Source organism: Pelodiscus sinensis, chromosome 1, assembly GCF_052426305.1.
Source record: "Pelodiscus sinensis isolate ZL-2025 chromosome 1, ASM5242630v1, whole genome shotgun sequence".
NCBI classification, from domain to species: domain Eukaryota; kingdom Metazoa; phylum Chordata; order Testudines; family Trionychidae; genus Pelodiscus; species Pelodiscus sinensis.
This window is the reverse complement of record NC_143052.1, coordinates 127,704,016-127,720,430: the sequence shown is the minus strand read 5'-3', so window position 1 is coordinate 127,720,430 and position 16,415 is coordinate 127,704,016. Positions and strand designations below refer to the sequence as shown.

The 16,415-nt window shown below is 49.6% G+C and overlaps 1 protein-coding gene across 5 annotated transcripts in view; it reads right to left on the bottom strand.

Annotated features, from left to right (window-relative positions):
• The window catches only part of TEAD4 (TEA domain transcription factor 4), an 81,156-nt gene that overhangs the window by 5,950 nt on the left and 58,791 nt on the right, over window positions 1–16,415 (bottom strand). For all 5 annotated transcript variants that reach the window (XM_089770673.1, XM_075900387.2, XM_089770681.1 and 2 more), the window contains 2 exons: window positions 15,791–15,964; window positions 361–501 (listed from right to left, as the gene is read on the bottom strand). In XM_089770673.1, coding sequence (XP_089626799.1) covers window positions 361–501; window positions 15,791–15,964 — 315 coding nt within the window. The remainder of the gene's footprint in view (window positions 1–360; window positions 502–15,790; window positions 15,965–16,415) is intronic.

Genomic DNA, 16,415 nt, shown 5'->3' with positions numbered 1-16,415 from the left:
CCTGAGAGGTCATGTTTTCAAGTTTTCCTCCCCAACTACGAGGGCTGGAAAGATAATTGTTTAAAACAATGAATGCTGCGATTTCTCCGTCACTCACTCCAGGAGCTGGTGAGTAGGGGAAATGCCAAATACTGCAAAGACATGCAGTAAAATGGTGCAAGAGGGCAAAACTAGGAGCAAGGACCAGGCCCATCGCTGTGGGTCTGATACACTGCACTAGACTGATGCTGCCTGTTTTTCAACCCTTTCCCAAGGCATCTCCTTAGCAAGGGGGTGCTGTCTGCCCTCAGATACATAGGATGGGTTTGTGTTGTACCCAAAGAGCTCTGAACTCAGGTCTCCACTGCATCCCATTCCTACCTCCACTTTCTCCACCACCTGCTTTCCAAAGGAGCACACTTTCGTGGAACAGGTAATGATCATGTTTTCTGGGCTTTCGTATTGGCTGGAAACACCATAGAAAGATCTGGATTCATCTTCAATGTTAGTGTTCAAATCAGCCTGCGGGGAAAAAAGACAAGGACAGCAGGATAGTCCCAAGTAGTTCAGTAGGTTTGGGTTACCAACATCACATCTCACCCAAGGAAACGGTTCTCCAATGGCACCAGGCTTATGTTTGTAGGGGCCATGGAAAAGGGAAATCACATTGCAAAGCAGATCAACACATGTTCCGCAGAACTGGCGGAGGAAATTCAGAGATACGTTGTTAAAGTTTAGCATACACCTAAGAACAGCAGTCATGTCTGTGATGCGGGCTGTTTGGAGAAGGGATGTGAGCAACAGACAACAGCTATTTTAACTGGACCATGCAGTGGCTTACTGTTGTCTGTACAGGGGGCAGATGTGGTGGTCTGGCCTGGTGAACCAGAAGACATTGTTGTTACTGACAGTGAAGTACACAGCTGTTCTCTCAGGTGGGCAGAGCTACCTGAGCTAAAAGGAAGACCATGGATTTAGAAATTGGAGGAAAGTGGATAAGCAGGGAGGATATGGTGGTGGCCAGGACTAGGAGAAGGAATTTGTTTTCAGGAGGGGGAAGGTGGTTAGCTACCTGAGGGCTGTGTCTAGACTGGCCAGTTTTTCCAGAAAATCAGCCGCTTTTCCGGAAAAAACTTGCCAGCTGTCTACACTGGCCGCTTGAATTTCCGCAAAAGCACTGACTTCCTACTGTAAGAAATTAGTGCTTCTTGCGGAAATACTATTCTGCTCCCGTTCAGGCAAAAGTCCCTTTTGCGCAAAGCTTTTTTTTGTGCAAAAGTGCTTTTGCAGAAAAGCGTCCGTGCCAATCTAGACACTCTGTTCTGAAAATGCTTTTAATGGAAAACTTTTCCGTTAAAAGCATTTCCTGAAAATCATGCCAATCTAGACGCAGCCACGGTGATTAGCACAGTATAAAGAACCTAGATAAAGAGACAGAAAACACCATTTTAAGGGGCACAAACTGCTGGTGGATCTAGCTCAGTTTAGCCATAACCCATCCCCACTGAGGGCCTGCAACACCTTTTCAAATCTGGCTGCTGAAATGTAGACACCCAAATTCTAATTTTGGTGCATGAATCCCTATTTAGGTTCTTGAAATAGGCATATGGGCTCAAGTTAGGTGCACAAGCTATCATTTGGGCCCCAAGCTTGAAGATGTAGTGCTGTGCATCTACCACCAGGGGTCATGCCAGGCTTATATTCTATCCTGAACAAGGAAAAGAAAAAGTTTACATATGCCTTTAAAAAAATAAAGCAACAGAAAAAGGCACTTCGTTTTTTCATCATACTAAAACAAGAGAACAGAGGGTCTCAAATTCTTCAATGTCTGATGAGACCATGTGCTAATTGACTATATTACCTTTCTTCCAATTCTTCAATCTGCACTACACCCTGCGGGGTTAAGGGAAATGGAAAAGTAAATCTGCTCCTAGCACAGTGGGCTCTATGGCTTTGTTGACAGTGTGACTAGAACCAGCACACCATTCCAGTGTGGTTTTCCTGACCAATGTCAGCAGAGATTTTTATCAAAGAACCTGGTTATGGAACCACAGGGAATAAACCTTGGGAGAGCCCACTGTACAAGCACATCCAGTGTGATGCTAAGGAAAAAACTCCATCTTCACACTGGTCACAGAAACCTGGTAGAATCCTGCTAAGAAATCTATAAAATAACAGAAATGTAGGGCTGGAAAGGATCTCAAGAGATCAGCTAGTGCATCTCCCCATGCTGAGGTAAGATTAAGATACCTAGACCATCCTTAAGAGGCATTTGTCTAACAGTACCTCTTCTTGATATTCAGGGTTTGGGATCCTGCAAGCTTTCCAGGTCACATTCCAGAGTTTAGCTAGCCTTGCAGTTGGAAAGTTATTCCTAACATCCAACCTAACTCTCTTTTGTTGCAAAGTGAGCTGATTATTCCTTGTCCTACCCTCAACAATGGTGGACCCGGAGAACGACTGATCGCCATCCTCTTTCCACCACACTTAAACAGTGCTAGAGCTAAGGTGGGACTGCAGTATAGAAAGAGCCTTCGTATTTCAACAGTCAGCAGGTTCTCCCATGACTGCTCTGGCTGGGCCTAGATATAGGGAGATTCTGCTTGGTGATATTAGGAGCGCTGGCTGTTTTAGTCAGGCTAGGAGTTAGAAAGCCATGAACTTGGGCTGTCTGCGCATCTGGCATCCACAATAAGGAATCCTTGTCCTGTTCGTCACAGCCACGTGCCCTCTCATATGACTCTTTCTCTGAGGCCTCCCACAGGAGCTGGTGGTGCCACTTTATTACCATTTCCGAGAAGTTTAAGTTTTAGCTCCAGAATCAGGAACCTGGCCCCACAAGTTGGCTGGGGCAGATAAAGACCCTGCACTACAGAAATAACCAGCAGCCCCTGGTCCCCCACTCCATAATACAGGAGCCGATGCTACAGCAGAATTCATCACTTTGCCAGTGGTGACACTAACAGCATTAGCAGGAAGCAAGAATACAGCATTTCAATCCAATCTAATTCCCCCGCCTGTTAAGGTATTGCTTCAGGCACATGGAAGGCAAAGAGAAAGAGGAAATGCAATAAACCGCCCCCCCCCCCCATCTATTTCACAAAGTCCAATTCCATTTCCCACTTAGCATGTCAGCTCCATTGCTCCATCCCTGTTGCCTCCGTCTACATCTGCACAGGCAGTGTGCAGTACGCAACGCACACAGGGATACTTCTGCCTTCAGGGAAACTGCAGGGCTCTGCTAGATACATGATGCCACTGAAAGCTGAGAAACAGGCCGTTGAAATCCAATTCACCCGTCTTCCCAGAGCACACCTCACAATTCAGGGCAACTGCCCCCGTGTGTCCCCTCAGTGCCCAGCAAAGGCACCTACACTCAGGCTTCCAGCTCCCCAGCTATTGCCTTTCTAGAGACTCATGTCCCTCTCCCTGCTGACGGAATATGTCCAGGCTGCACAGCTCCCTGACTGCACTGTGTGATTTCCAGCCCAGACAGGCTGCTCAAGGACACCTGCTCACTTTCTCCTCAGAGACAGTTTACAGGTGTAGTTGCTACAGTTATTAGGTACCACCCACCCAGGGCTGGCCTAACCATGAGGCGAACTGAGGCGGTTGCCTCAGGTGCCAGACAGGGGGGCGCCACTAGGACCCAGAGTGTAGAAAATTGTGTCTGCTGCTGATGCATATGTATTCTCTCTGCTCTAGATGCATAGAGATGGTGGAGTGCTGTGCTGGAGGAAGGAGGGCACAAGAGACATAACAGGCAGGCAGGCAGGAGAAAAGGGGCATAGGGGCATCATTTGAGCTCCCTGCCTCAGGGGCCAAAATGTTGTGGGCTGGACCTATACCCACCAGAACCTCTTAAACAACCCTACTTTATTCTTAAGGTAAAAAGCATATTAAGAAAACATATTAGAAACAATAAAAGCTAATGACCTTACCAGAGTTCACCCCAACTCTTCACATGGATTTAGGTGGGAGAAGTCCTTCAAACCTCCATCCCAGGCACTTCTTTGTGGTTACAAGTTCATCACAATCTCAGCTCAGAACAAGTGCACTGTGTTTTGGGACCTCAGTAGGCCCAGTCTTTTCAACCCTGCCCTAGGACAGTGGTTCTCAACCTTTCCATTGACAGACCTCTAATATTTTTTTCAAATAGAGTTGCAGACCCCTTAACTCTATGCATTTTGGACATTGTGACTATGTAGCAGGGGTGATCAAAAAGATGAGGGTTACAGTCTAAAAAACAGATTTTAAAATGTTTTCCCTAGAAAAATTAGCAAGCGTTTTATTCAGAAAACATCAGAGAAAACTGGATGATCACTTGACCAGTAACTGTGGTAGAATTTGGAACACAAATTTAATCATTAAAGAGGTGAAACAGAAGGCCTGCAGTCCCACTTTAAGTGAAAAGATCAACACAGCCTTAACTAAGAAGTCATTACAGATGCCACCATAATTTGGCAACTCACCTATTAAAAGGTCAGGGCTTAGAATTTCTCACCTAGTTAATCAACATTAAACTATTTAGCGCTAGGTAAATTTATGTTGTTAAGACTGTTCCAGTTAACCAGGCATCATTACCAGTCAGTAACTTCAGTTAAGGCGATGCTTAGGCTGCTAGCAAAATATATCTAGAGTGCCGTAGCGATGCCAGCATATGATGAAGTCTACAGCGACAGAAGAGGTTTTTTTTCCATTGCCCTGGAAACACCACCTCTCTAAGGGCAACTCATCTCAATATGTCTGCACCAGGGTTTGGCTGGCATAGCTGTAGGTTTTTCACACCTCTGAGCACCATAAATATATGTTAATCTATATTTTAAATCCAGACCAGGCCTAAGCCACACCAGCTTCCTAACATCCTGATGTGCCATGTCACAATGAAGTAACAGCCTATAGTTCAATGATATGTTATGTTCATACAACAACTTTCCATTCCAAGCACTTTGCATGTTACAGCTGGGATTTTCAAAAAGGCTTAGGCAGAAAATCAATAGGAGTTGAACACTTATCTTCTTTAGTCACCTTTGAACATCCCAACCCATGCGCCAGAAGACAGGACTTTCCGAATCCTCTGGGAACAAAGGCAGCTGCCCAATAATGTGGGAAGTGGAAATTCTTGAGGATGACTCCAGAAGAAAACCCTATTGCAAATTGGGCTCTTTAATGTCCCACCGAGCTTTAGTTTTTAAGGTACAGTCTGAAAATACTCTCTAAGGGTATGTCTACACTACAGAGTTAGTTCGAACTAACTTAGTTCGAATTAGTTAATTCAAACTAAGCTAATTCGAACTAACGCGTCTAGAACTAAAAACTAGTTCGAATTAGCGTTTTGCTAATTCGAACTAGCATGTCCACATTGAGTGGACCCTGAACAGGGCTTAAGGATGGCCGGAAGCAGTGCCGGCAGGGCATCAGAGGAGGACTTAGAGCGTGGAGATTCTGTCTCAGGCTAGCCGACGGCTGCGATTAAAGGGATCCGACCCCCACCCCGGACAGACAGTTCTCAGGGGTGCCCCGCTTGAAAACCAGTCCTGGCTTGTAGTGCCCTGAGTGCCCACACTGGGCACATCACAGCACTCGGCCATCAGCCCGGCTGCACTTGCCGCAGGCTGCCATCTGGGGAGAGGGGGCAATTGGGGGGCTGCAGGAGAGCTTCCACCCCCAGAAGCCCGCAGAGCCAGCCCAGTCCTCCCCATCGGGGGCTCGTACCCCATTCCTCCCTCACCTCCTTCCACTTACCCTTCTCTAGCCCCCCTTCCTGATGTACGAAATAAAGATAACATTTCTTCCAACATTGACTCTGTCTTTATTGAACAAAACTGGGGGAGACTGGGAAAAGGAGGTGGGAGAGGGGAAGAGAAAGGCTGGGAGAAGGGAGGTCAACTAACATGATCAGGGGTTGGGAACAGGTCCCAGATGAAGAGAGGCTAAAGAGACTGGGACTGTTCAGCTTAGAAAAGAGGAGACGGAGGGGGGACAGGATAGAGGTCTCTAAAAGCAGGGGTTGGGTGGAGAGGGTGCATTCAGAAAAGTTCTTCATGAGTTCCCAAAAGAAGGACTAGAGGACACCAAAGGAAAGGAATGGGTAGCAGGCTTCAAACTAGTAAGAGAAAGTTGTTGTTCTTGACAAAGCAAATAGTTAACCTGTGGAACTCCTTGCTGCAGGAGGCTGTGACGGCTACAACTAGAACAGAGTTTAAAGGGAAGTGAGATCAAGTCATGGAGGTTAGGTCCATGGAGTAGTCTTAGCCAGGGGGTAGGAGTGCTGTCCCTGCCCAAAGTTTGTGGAAGGCTGGAGAGGGATGGCATGAGACAAATGGCTTGGTCACTGTCTTCGGTCCATCCCCTCCAGGGTCCCTAGGGTTGGCCGCTGTCGGCAGACAGGCTACTGGGCAAGATGGACCTTTGGTCTGACCCAGGACGGCCATTGTAAGCTCAGGGCTCAGGGTCGGGGGTCTCAGTGGACCCCCTTGATTTTCATGCACACCTGCTCCTGGGTGGCCAGGCTGGCAGCTCTCCTGCCCTAGACAGCCACTTTCCTGTGCCTAGTGCGGAGATCGTGGACAAGGTCCATGATGTCTGCACTAGCCCAGGAAGGTGCCCGCCTCTTGCGGTCCCGGGCAAGCTCCCGGGAACCGCCAGCCTGGTCCCGGGAAGAGGGGGTGGGCTGGGGGACATCGGGTGGGTGGCTCTGTGCCGTGCCAGGTGCAGGGTCTGCTGGCTGGGTGCTGGCAGGTTTGCACCTGGCACAGGCACCGTAGCCAGCCCGTGCCCCTTTAAGGGGGCCAGGGCCGGGAGGGGGGCAATAGAGTTTCCCTGGTGTTGGCCAGAGTGGCCACCAGGGAAACCTGGGGAGGGCTAGCCTCCCACTAGTTCGAATTAAGGGGCTACACACCCCTTAATTCGAACTAGTAAGTTCGAACTAGGCTTAATCCTCGTAAAATGAGGTTTTCCTAGTTCGAACTAAGCGCTCCGCTAGTTCGATTTAAATTCAAACTAGCGGAGCGCTAGTGTAGCGCCTATGAATGTTAGTTCGAACTAACGTCCGTTAGTTCGAACTAACATTGTAGTGTAGACATACCCTAAAAGAGATGCTTTAACTCAGGGGTTCTCAAACTTTATTGTACTGAGGCTTTCTTACAACATGCCCCAGGAGGGGGGACTGAAACCTGAGCTCCATCGCCCCTTGTGCAGGAGGACACAGAGTCCAATTCTGAGCCCCACTGCCCTGGGCGGGGGTAGGGGACCGAAGCTGAAGCTTGAGGGCTTCACCCCAAGCCAGGGGTCCTGTAACCTGAGCCCTGCTGCTCAGGGCTGAAGCCCTCAGGCTTTGGCTTCAGCCCTGGGTGGTGGGGCTTGGGTTTCGGCTTCGGCCCTGGGCTCCAGCAAGCTGGCGACCTAATAAAATGGGGTCCCGACCCACAATTTGAGCACCGCTGCTCTAGCTCCCAGAGAAGATGCAGGCTTGTTGCAGACAGCACTGGGTAAGATTCCGTGGGCAGCGCTATGCAGGAAATCAGATCAGAGGATCACACTGGTCCCTTTGGGTCTTGGAATCTATGAAATAACAGCGAAGATCCAGGGACTCACACTGTGTATGCCCTGAGGACAATGCCCAGAGCCAACCCCACAGGGCTTGAACTAGTCCCAGGAATGGTAAAGCTCTCAAGTCCAATGTCCAGACCCCTCTTGTATCCCAGGTCCAGCCTCTCCAGCGTCCCCTCCAGCAGAGCTGAATGCTGCTCTGCTATGCTAGGTGCCTCCTCTCTCCTCTCCATGTGAGAGCAGTTTCTTTTTCTAAGGGAAGATTAGTGCCCCGCAGCCCCAGGCCCTCCTATTCCTTCCTGCTCATGCGACTCCTCCTGTCCCGGGCTCTGGGCCAGGCCTAGTACAGAGATGTCAGCCTGACCCTAGGCAGGGTTCTCTCATCCTCCAAGCAGGAGAGAGATGCTAATTGTTATTTAAATTGAACTAATTTATTTTCACAGCTCAGTGGACAGGTATGAATGCCCTCATTTTACCACGGCTAAGAGACTTATTTAAGATCTCACTGCAAATAAGTGTCAGACCCATTGGGGACGAGACCCTTCTCCTACCACAAAAGCCTGGAGCCTAATGGGCAAGTGAGTTAACCTCACTGTGCCTTTGTCACCCTACTTGGAAAAGTGTCATACTGTTGCTTTGTGCATCTTACATTGTATTATCACCTGCTGATCTTCAGGCAGGCCCCACAACAGCAATTCCGGTCCCCGTGGCAGGGCAAAAGGCCCCAAACATGTATAAGCTGCATGTGAGTGGATACAGCCTGCCTGGTACCTACTGAGCTGCCAGCCAGGGCATGCACATGCCCGTCCAGCAGGGCTGACAACTGTCTAATCACGCAAACCCTAAGACCCCTGCCTGCCCCTTCCGCGAGACCATGTTCCTGTCCTGCCCCTTCTCTGATGTCCCGCCCACTCCACCTTCCCCTCCCTTTCTCCCTCGCTGTCCCTCACCCTCCCTTCCTTTCCCTAGGTGTCCGCTATTGATCCAGACAGTCCGGTATTTCGCCTCCTGGTTCTGCAGAGGAGCTGTCTTCTGTCTTGGAGCAGGAAAACAAGATGGCTGCCTCAAAACGCCTCAAAAGCATTTCTCATGCTGGTTTTTTAATATCTTTTTAGCTTAATAACTCTCAGGCCCCCCCCCCTTTTTTTTTGGTTCAACAACTTTGGTCTCCCCCCCTTTTTTTTTCTCAACAGAACTTTTTCCTCTGTGTGTTTTTTTTGGGGGGGGGAGGGGGGGAGGTGTTTGGTATTTTTGGTTAAACCACCTGGCAACCCTACCTTAGGCTGCAGGCTGGGGTGTGAGAGGGAATGTGGGGGGCAGGCTCTGGGAGCGAGTTTGGATGAGAGGTTTGAGCTATAGGATGAAACAGGGGGTTGGGTTGCAGGAGGTGGTTGGGGGGGAGGGTCAGCATTTACCTCGTGTGGCTCTCGAAAGCAAGTGGCACATCCCCTGGGCAGCAGCGCCTAGGCGCGGTGCTGAGAGCTCTCGCCACGTCACTGCCCAGTGGCACCACTTCTGCAGCACACCCTGGCCACAATACTCTGCAGAGCCAGTGCTCGGGATGGGGACAGCATGAGAGATACATAACCCTCCCCTCTCAGGGGCTGCAGGGACGGACCAGCTGCTTCCAGGAGCGGCATGCAGTGAGGGCAGATAGAAGCCTAGCCCCTGCTGTGCAGCCAGCAACATTCAGGGGTCTCTGGATCCTTTTAAATCACCCGGGCCCCTAGGCAATTGCCTCCTGTTGTTCCTCCTTATCCCTCTCAGCAGGCCTGTCTTCTAGGGCTTTACAAAGGTGGCCAAGTTTCATGAGCCCCATTAGCGGCATAATTACATATGTAGGTTTGAAGCAACTTGTTTGAGAGGCACCACAGCATAGTGGGTACAAATGGATCATCCACAGCGGAGATCTGGGACTTCTTGGCGACAGGGCTGCAAACTGCTCGTGAAAGCTGGAGCATGTCACTCAACCGCAGCAACCCCAGGCAGAAAAGGCCTGCTCAGAAAGCCACGTCTTGTACTGTGCTCTAAGGGTGCCAGGATTCAGGCTCAGTTTGATCTGCAATGGGAGAGCGATTTACAGCTGAGCGCCGTCCACTGATATGACGCTAGCCCTAGTCACACTGGCGCCAACCAGAGCATTACTGCTAATAGCCACTCAAGAAACTGTGGTCTCCAAAACAGGCCTCTTCTCCTTTAGGACTTTAAAAGAAGTGACAGGACCCAGAATTTAGCTGACCGCTAATGCAGAATGTGGTGCCCTAGTATGATAGGCTCTTATTAGTAGGGCCCTACCAAATTCATGGTTGTGAAAAATGAATCAAAACCTGTGCAATCAGATCTCCCCCATGAAATCTAGCAATTGTAAGGAAGGGGGACAGGCAGGGCTGGTGGCTCGTACCACGCATGCACGGGACTCCAGCTGCTAGTCCCAGCAGGGCTGGGGAGGGACAAGTCGTCTTCTTCTCAGGTACCTCCCCCAGCTGCAGGAAGCTCTGCAGATGCTGCCTTCAGAGCCCAGCTCTATTTGGCTATTTTAAAAACTCCTGTGACTATGAAATTGACCAAAAAAATGGACCATGCATTTGATAGGGCCTTGCTCATTAGGTATTTCCCATTTACAAGGCAGGTCTATAAGACACTGCATCAGCTGCAGCTTCCAGATCAACCTAGGCTAGTGAGTGGCCCTCCTTCATCTCAGTGGGCAGCAAGATTGTAGTCAGGATAGTCTCCCAGGATAGGGTAGTTTTGGCCAATTGCGTTTGTGTACCTAGCACTTGCCGGGTGTGCTGACTGAACCCTCGCAGCGCTTTGACTGGATGCAGAGGGAGCATGTGGCTCTCACAGTCAATTCTGTGTGCAGTCAGCACACCCCTCACTGCACCTGCCCTTGCTTTACCTGCGTGTCATGTTAGCAATACAGGCAGGATGAGACTACGCGGACGAAAACCAGCGGAATCTGGCAACCCTGCATGTGGGCGCAATGGTAAACAAGATGTCTCATGGACCGCTCGTAGAACCCCAATGGGCTGCAGGTTGCCCACCGCTTCTTCCAGATGGTCACCAGGGTAGGGTCCCTGGGGGGCCTTGATGGGTAGATCCATGTCCGAGAGGAAAGGGGGAGGATCTGGGGCTAGCCAAAGATGATAGAAGGCCTTTCCAGCCACTAGCGGTATCTGCGAACCCAGGAGCAAAGACAAGTTCAACCAGGCTGTATGACTCTGTGCCACTTTGACAACTGGAGGACAGATGCCCTGCTCCTCGACACGGTTCCCTCTGCCAACAAACAATTCCTGTGCTTCTGAGTGCACATGGCAAGCACACTGGCTGGAAAAGGAGCATTTGTACAGTCTCTTGTGAGAACAGAACAGCTGCTAAAAGTCTGTGCAGTCTTACTCTGATTCCTGAGCTCACGTGAAATTAATTGGGGTCATCAGTCCCTTCTCAGCAAAAGGGGCAACACCATCAAAATCTTCATTACTAATTGCTGCCTAGTGTGCTAGTTGCAATGGCAATTAGAATGGCCAAGGAGGGAATGGACTTAGAAACTGACTCAAGTTGCACAGGCAGGCAGGGCAGTATGTGTGGGGAAGCAGGCAGTGCGGCTGCTGGTGCTGTATTTATTCTGTGGGAAAGCAGACAATTTCAGTCTCTAGCCCTCCCCTCCAGCTCCTCTTATGAGTATTGAATTCTCTTCATGGAAAGAAAGAACCAAACAATCTGACTGGTTTCTTGGCTTTCCCATTGCCAAGGGGAGACGATTATTGTACTTATTTATCATCCACTTAGGAAAAGTCTCCAATCAGCCCTGTGGGCAATTCCTCAGCTGCACCGAGCTCTGAATCAGACTGCTCTGTGCACTTTCCATTAACCCTTGAGTGGCAGCAGGTGATTTCTCTGCAGACAGCTGCTTTGAACAGCACTAGACTCCACTTACTCACACTGAACTCCTGGTCTCTCATTTTCATTCCATCTCCCCCCCCCTCCCTGGTGGCCTCTTGACCAGCATACCATCCCCTGAAAGTTGTACACTGTGAGTGCTCCATTCCAGTGGCGTGCGAAGCCATAAGCACCCCTCGTCCTGTGCTATTAATAAGCATGCGTGTAGCAGGAGGTTCAGGGGAAGAGCCAAGTAACAGGTGCAAGAGATAGAGTTACCCTGGAAAAGAGCAGGGCTGCCACTGCCCATGTGTTGGGAGGCTAGTGTCTCATATTCCTCATTGTCATGTGCTGGAATGTGCTCAGAGCATGGGGAAATGTCATGGAGTCGCTCTTCACAAGCCACCGATCCAAGCCCAGGGCTCAGTTCATTGTCCCTCTGACTCCAAAGGCCGAATTCATCACAGGGGGTTTGCTGGAATTATTCAAGTTTTAAACAAATTGTATGTTTGGTATCGGTAAGCTAAAATACTAATGAATGAATATGGGCACACGGCCGTATCACAGAAACAGCCATTGCTGATCATGGCCAAAATTCCCAAACTTGGGGGTTTAAGGCAGGCATTGAATCCTTGCAAACTCTTTGGAACAGGGACTGGGGCAGGGTTGCCAGCTTTGCTGTCTGGACACCATTGACAGCAATGGCATTAGGTCCATCCAGTTGGGACATTTAGCAACCTTGTCTGGTGTTTTCTTCTGTGTTTGGACAGCACCTAGTTCAACAGGGCCCTGATCTATTGCCGAGGCTCCGAGGTGCCACAGCAACAGAATTCAGTGAATACACAACAATGTAATAAATCAGTAGCTTGACTTTGAGAGGCACTGCTCACATGCAACTGCCATTTAAATTAACATATTAATCTACATATGGCTTTAATATCTACTTTTAGGCCCCTACGTTTGAAAATTCTGGTACCTTGTTTTTATATAACAAAAAAAAGTATGATTTTGTTTTGGGGTGGTTTTTTTTTTTTTTTTTTTAATATGAGGGGTCTGGTTTCTGGAGAACATTTTGACTTTTTGCAAACAAACAAAAAAAAGAGAGAGAGAGCATCCAAAACGTTCAGTTTTCTGCCAAAAACATTATTACAAACAGTGGACACAGTACCTCATGAAAGTTGTACAGGTTGAACCTCTCTGGTTCAGGACTCTCTGGTCCGGCAACATCCATGATCCTTCTGGACCAGAGAAAACCAGCAGCTGGGAGTGGGGGACGTCTGGGAGTCCAGCAGCCAGGCCAGCAGTGGAGCTGGGCTAGCGACTGGGGGGCAGGGAGGCCGGTCCTGGGGCAGGGGGCTTGGCAGTCAGGAGGGGAGCCTAGCAGGAGGCTGGCTGCCCCTGTGAGAGCCTGGAGGCCAGCAGCAGAGGGGACTGAGGGTGCCAGACCAGGGAGGTCCAACCTGTACTTCTACTCCCTTATGCCCCCATGGGCTGGGTCCCAGTCAAACTGCATCACCTATGATAGACTATGGTTGCTCAACTAAAGAAAAGACCCAATGGCACCATGGGAGGTGTATTCTGGCCAGAGAGCCGAGTCCACAGAGCACATTGAACTACAACTGCCATGAGACACTGTGGCAGAATTTCCAATTGAATGTTGTTGGCTGCAAATTCTGTTTTTAGATTTTCCCTAGAAAGTCTACATTTCCTGCAGAAACCTCTTCCCTCCTCATCATTTGCCCAACCAGCTCCAGTATTCAGCCATGGAGAAGCCAACGGCTTGTCCTGGGAAGCTGACAGTCACACCAGGCCTTCCCCTCTTAACCTCTGGGCTCACATGGCCCCTGTAGCTGCTGTGAGCAATACATGGGTGTGGAAGGCAGGGACCTTGGTTAAGGAACCTGCTGGGCTGCTGGCTGGGAGCCACCTAGGTAAGGTTTCGCAGCCAGAGCCTGCTTCTGGCACCCCAGTCCCTCTCTTCCCCAACCCTCTGCCCCCCTCCTGCACTCCTACTCCATGAAACCCAAACATTCTGCACCCCTGGTCCAGCCCCCATATGTCTTCCCAGACACTGCATCCCTGGAAAGGGCGGACATGCACTGACACTTTCCCAGACACTGCAAACAGGCAGCTGCTATTGGCAAGAAACTGGCCAATCGGAGCTACAGGGGTGAGAGCAGTGTGAGAAGCCTCTGCCCCCTCCTCCAGGCTCCCAGCATTCACAGAAGCACATGGCCCCATGGCAGCTGGCTTCACTGAGTGCTGAGTGGGGACGGGGCAGGCAGGGAGCCGGATGAGGCTCTCGCAGGCCAGATCTGGCCTGCAGATCATATTTTGCCCAGCTCTGCTTTAGAGCCACAAGCAATTGAAAGGGCCCAAGAGCAGCAGCAATCAGAAGCCCTGGGCCCTTTAGAATCACTGTGCCCTGGGACAGTTTTCCCCCTTTGCCCCACTGTCAGTGGGATTGGGCTTGTCTACATGGTGGGATAATATGCTTTATATGGGTGTGATTTCTAAAACACACCAGAGTGCTGTTCTTTAAGTGGTCTGTGTCGAACTTACTGGCGTGTACTAAAGGTTCCCTAGTTCACATTAACCCAGCACTGCTTCAAACCACGCGACGGTCAAGTGCACCACCAAATCATGCACAACATATTAGTGCACTTTAGAAATGACACTCTCATCAATGCACCACCCTGAAACTCTACCAGCTTAGCACCATTGCTCTTGTGAAAAATGCCATTGAATCATGAATGATCTCAAGTGCTCAAGACCTCTGTTTTCCGTATCTGCCAAAAGAAAGCTTCCCTGGTGGCCCTGCACTCTCTAGCGTTATGCTGAGAAAGTGGTTCCAAACTGGCATGCGGTGAATCAAATACTGCTCTTGGCAGAGAGTAGATATTCCTTGGAGGTTTCCAGTCCAGTTACTGACCCTGTCCAACTTTGCTTAACTTATGATAAGCAGCAACAGGGTCACAGGATAATGGTTACACATCTGCTTTCAGGCGCGCAGGAAGGTCACCACCAGATAAAATACACATATATACTCCATGATTCACCGACACATGGTGCCCACATGGCATCACAACCAGTATGCTGGAGGGTATCACTGCCTGCACTCTCTGATGCATTCCAAATTCTACAGCACTCCCATCCCCCCCCTCCCCCCCCGCCTCCCTCCCACTGAAGACCAGGATTTGGAATGCCCCAAACACCAGGAGCTGTCAGTCCATGTCCTGTGATCAGGAGATGCCCCACCCATTCCCAGCACAGAGATGACATGTAGTCCCTTTGGGTGAAATTCATCCTGTGCCACTGACATCCTTCAAACTAAGGCTGAATTCAAACTTCAGTGGCATCTACTATTTGTTTAGCCACGTGGGATAAAAACACACAGGTGCGTACACAAGTCCAAAACACAGCCAAGGTGTTTGCAAAGAAGCCATGCACCCTGCTTGGTGAACTCTATGCTGTCTCTGCTGAGCCTACCAATCAGGTGCTCAGTTAGTGCCATTAACATAATGTGAGAGAAGGATGCGCATCCACTACGAATGGGACTAAAACCATCAGCTTGTTTCTCCTTGTCTCGTTACTTATCCAGCATTGAATTGCAAGTGGTAATCTTAAAGTGAAATGTTCCATCTCTCATTAGAGATCCCCTGGCCATCCAGCGCTCCCATGACCCCAAGCTGCTATTATTTGTAATCTTATAATACAACAACGTTCGTCTCCAAATTATCTTCTCTGTGCCCTGCAGCACAAACAAGATGCAGTGGCACGATGCTACAGCTCTTTCAAAATCTCAGCTTGACCCTCAAAAATTCTATCCAGGCAATTGAGAGGATAGAATTTTGCTAGGCTGATTCAAGAACACATTTTCTATATAAACCACTTTCCTTGGTGCATGTTTTCTATCGTGTGGTTGGACTTGTGCTCAGTGTGTGTATATAGTAGAAGTCACTTGTGCATAGATAATACAAACCCACAGAAAAAGTAAGATAGGGCAGGATGGGGAAAATAGAGCACCCAGGTGGAAAGTTGTTGGATACCGTCCTAGAGTCAGGGAACAGATCGCTTCATGGTTGCAGAGGAGAAGGATTTCCCTTACACATCAATCATTAAACCACTGGTCTTAATTGCTACTAAATAAACTCCCAAGAGTTTAGTCAGTTACAGCTTTGCAGAAGGCAACACCAAATGTTTGCCTCGCCCCAGCCAGAATGTCATAACAAGGTCTTTTGCTCTTCGGGGGGAGTCCCAGATGCCAGCAGTGGGTGAATTAGTTGCATACTCAACACTGCAAAGTTGGCATCCGGTACTTCCCACAAAACAGCAAAAGGAGCAGGAGCAGCTGGGCTGGCTGGGAGCTTGCTTCTCTTACCCAGAACTTGACAAGGAAGAAGGCGTTGGGCGGCCCCTTTTCAAAGAGCTCCTTCAGGCCCCCTTTCTTCTCAGGGAACTTGTCATAGATCTGCCGGATGTCCACCGCCTCGAGGTAGGGGTCACTGTAACTGGGGCTTGACTGGCCAATGTGCACAAACAGGTGCTTGTTGTACTGCAGGGAGACAGGTGCGAGACATTAGGATGGGCCTCGGTTCACATTTATCACCCAATGCCCCAATGCGCTTCACAGCAGAAAAGATGGGAGCAGAGTGGACTAGCTGGACCCATCTGACCATTAAGCACAAGGGAGCTTTTGGACGGCGACAGAAAAGGGAGCCCCTTTGGACCCTAAGTTCCAAGAAGCAGTGACATCACAACTGGCATGAACATCATGTGGGAGTGGGACCCTTAAGAAAACACTACAGGAAATGCTGCAGGAAGTGCCCCAGCCAACTTAGAGCAGTCTCTGTACTGGCCCACATAAATGACTCTTTGGGGGTTCTTCCATTGGCTCATGATCACCATGTGCTGTTCGCTCTGGCCACATCCTCCTACCCCGGCACGTATCCTGAATCCCCACTACACTAGGAGGGGAACCAAAAGTCAATGGCATGGAACTGGCT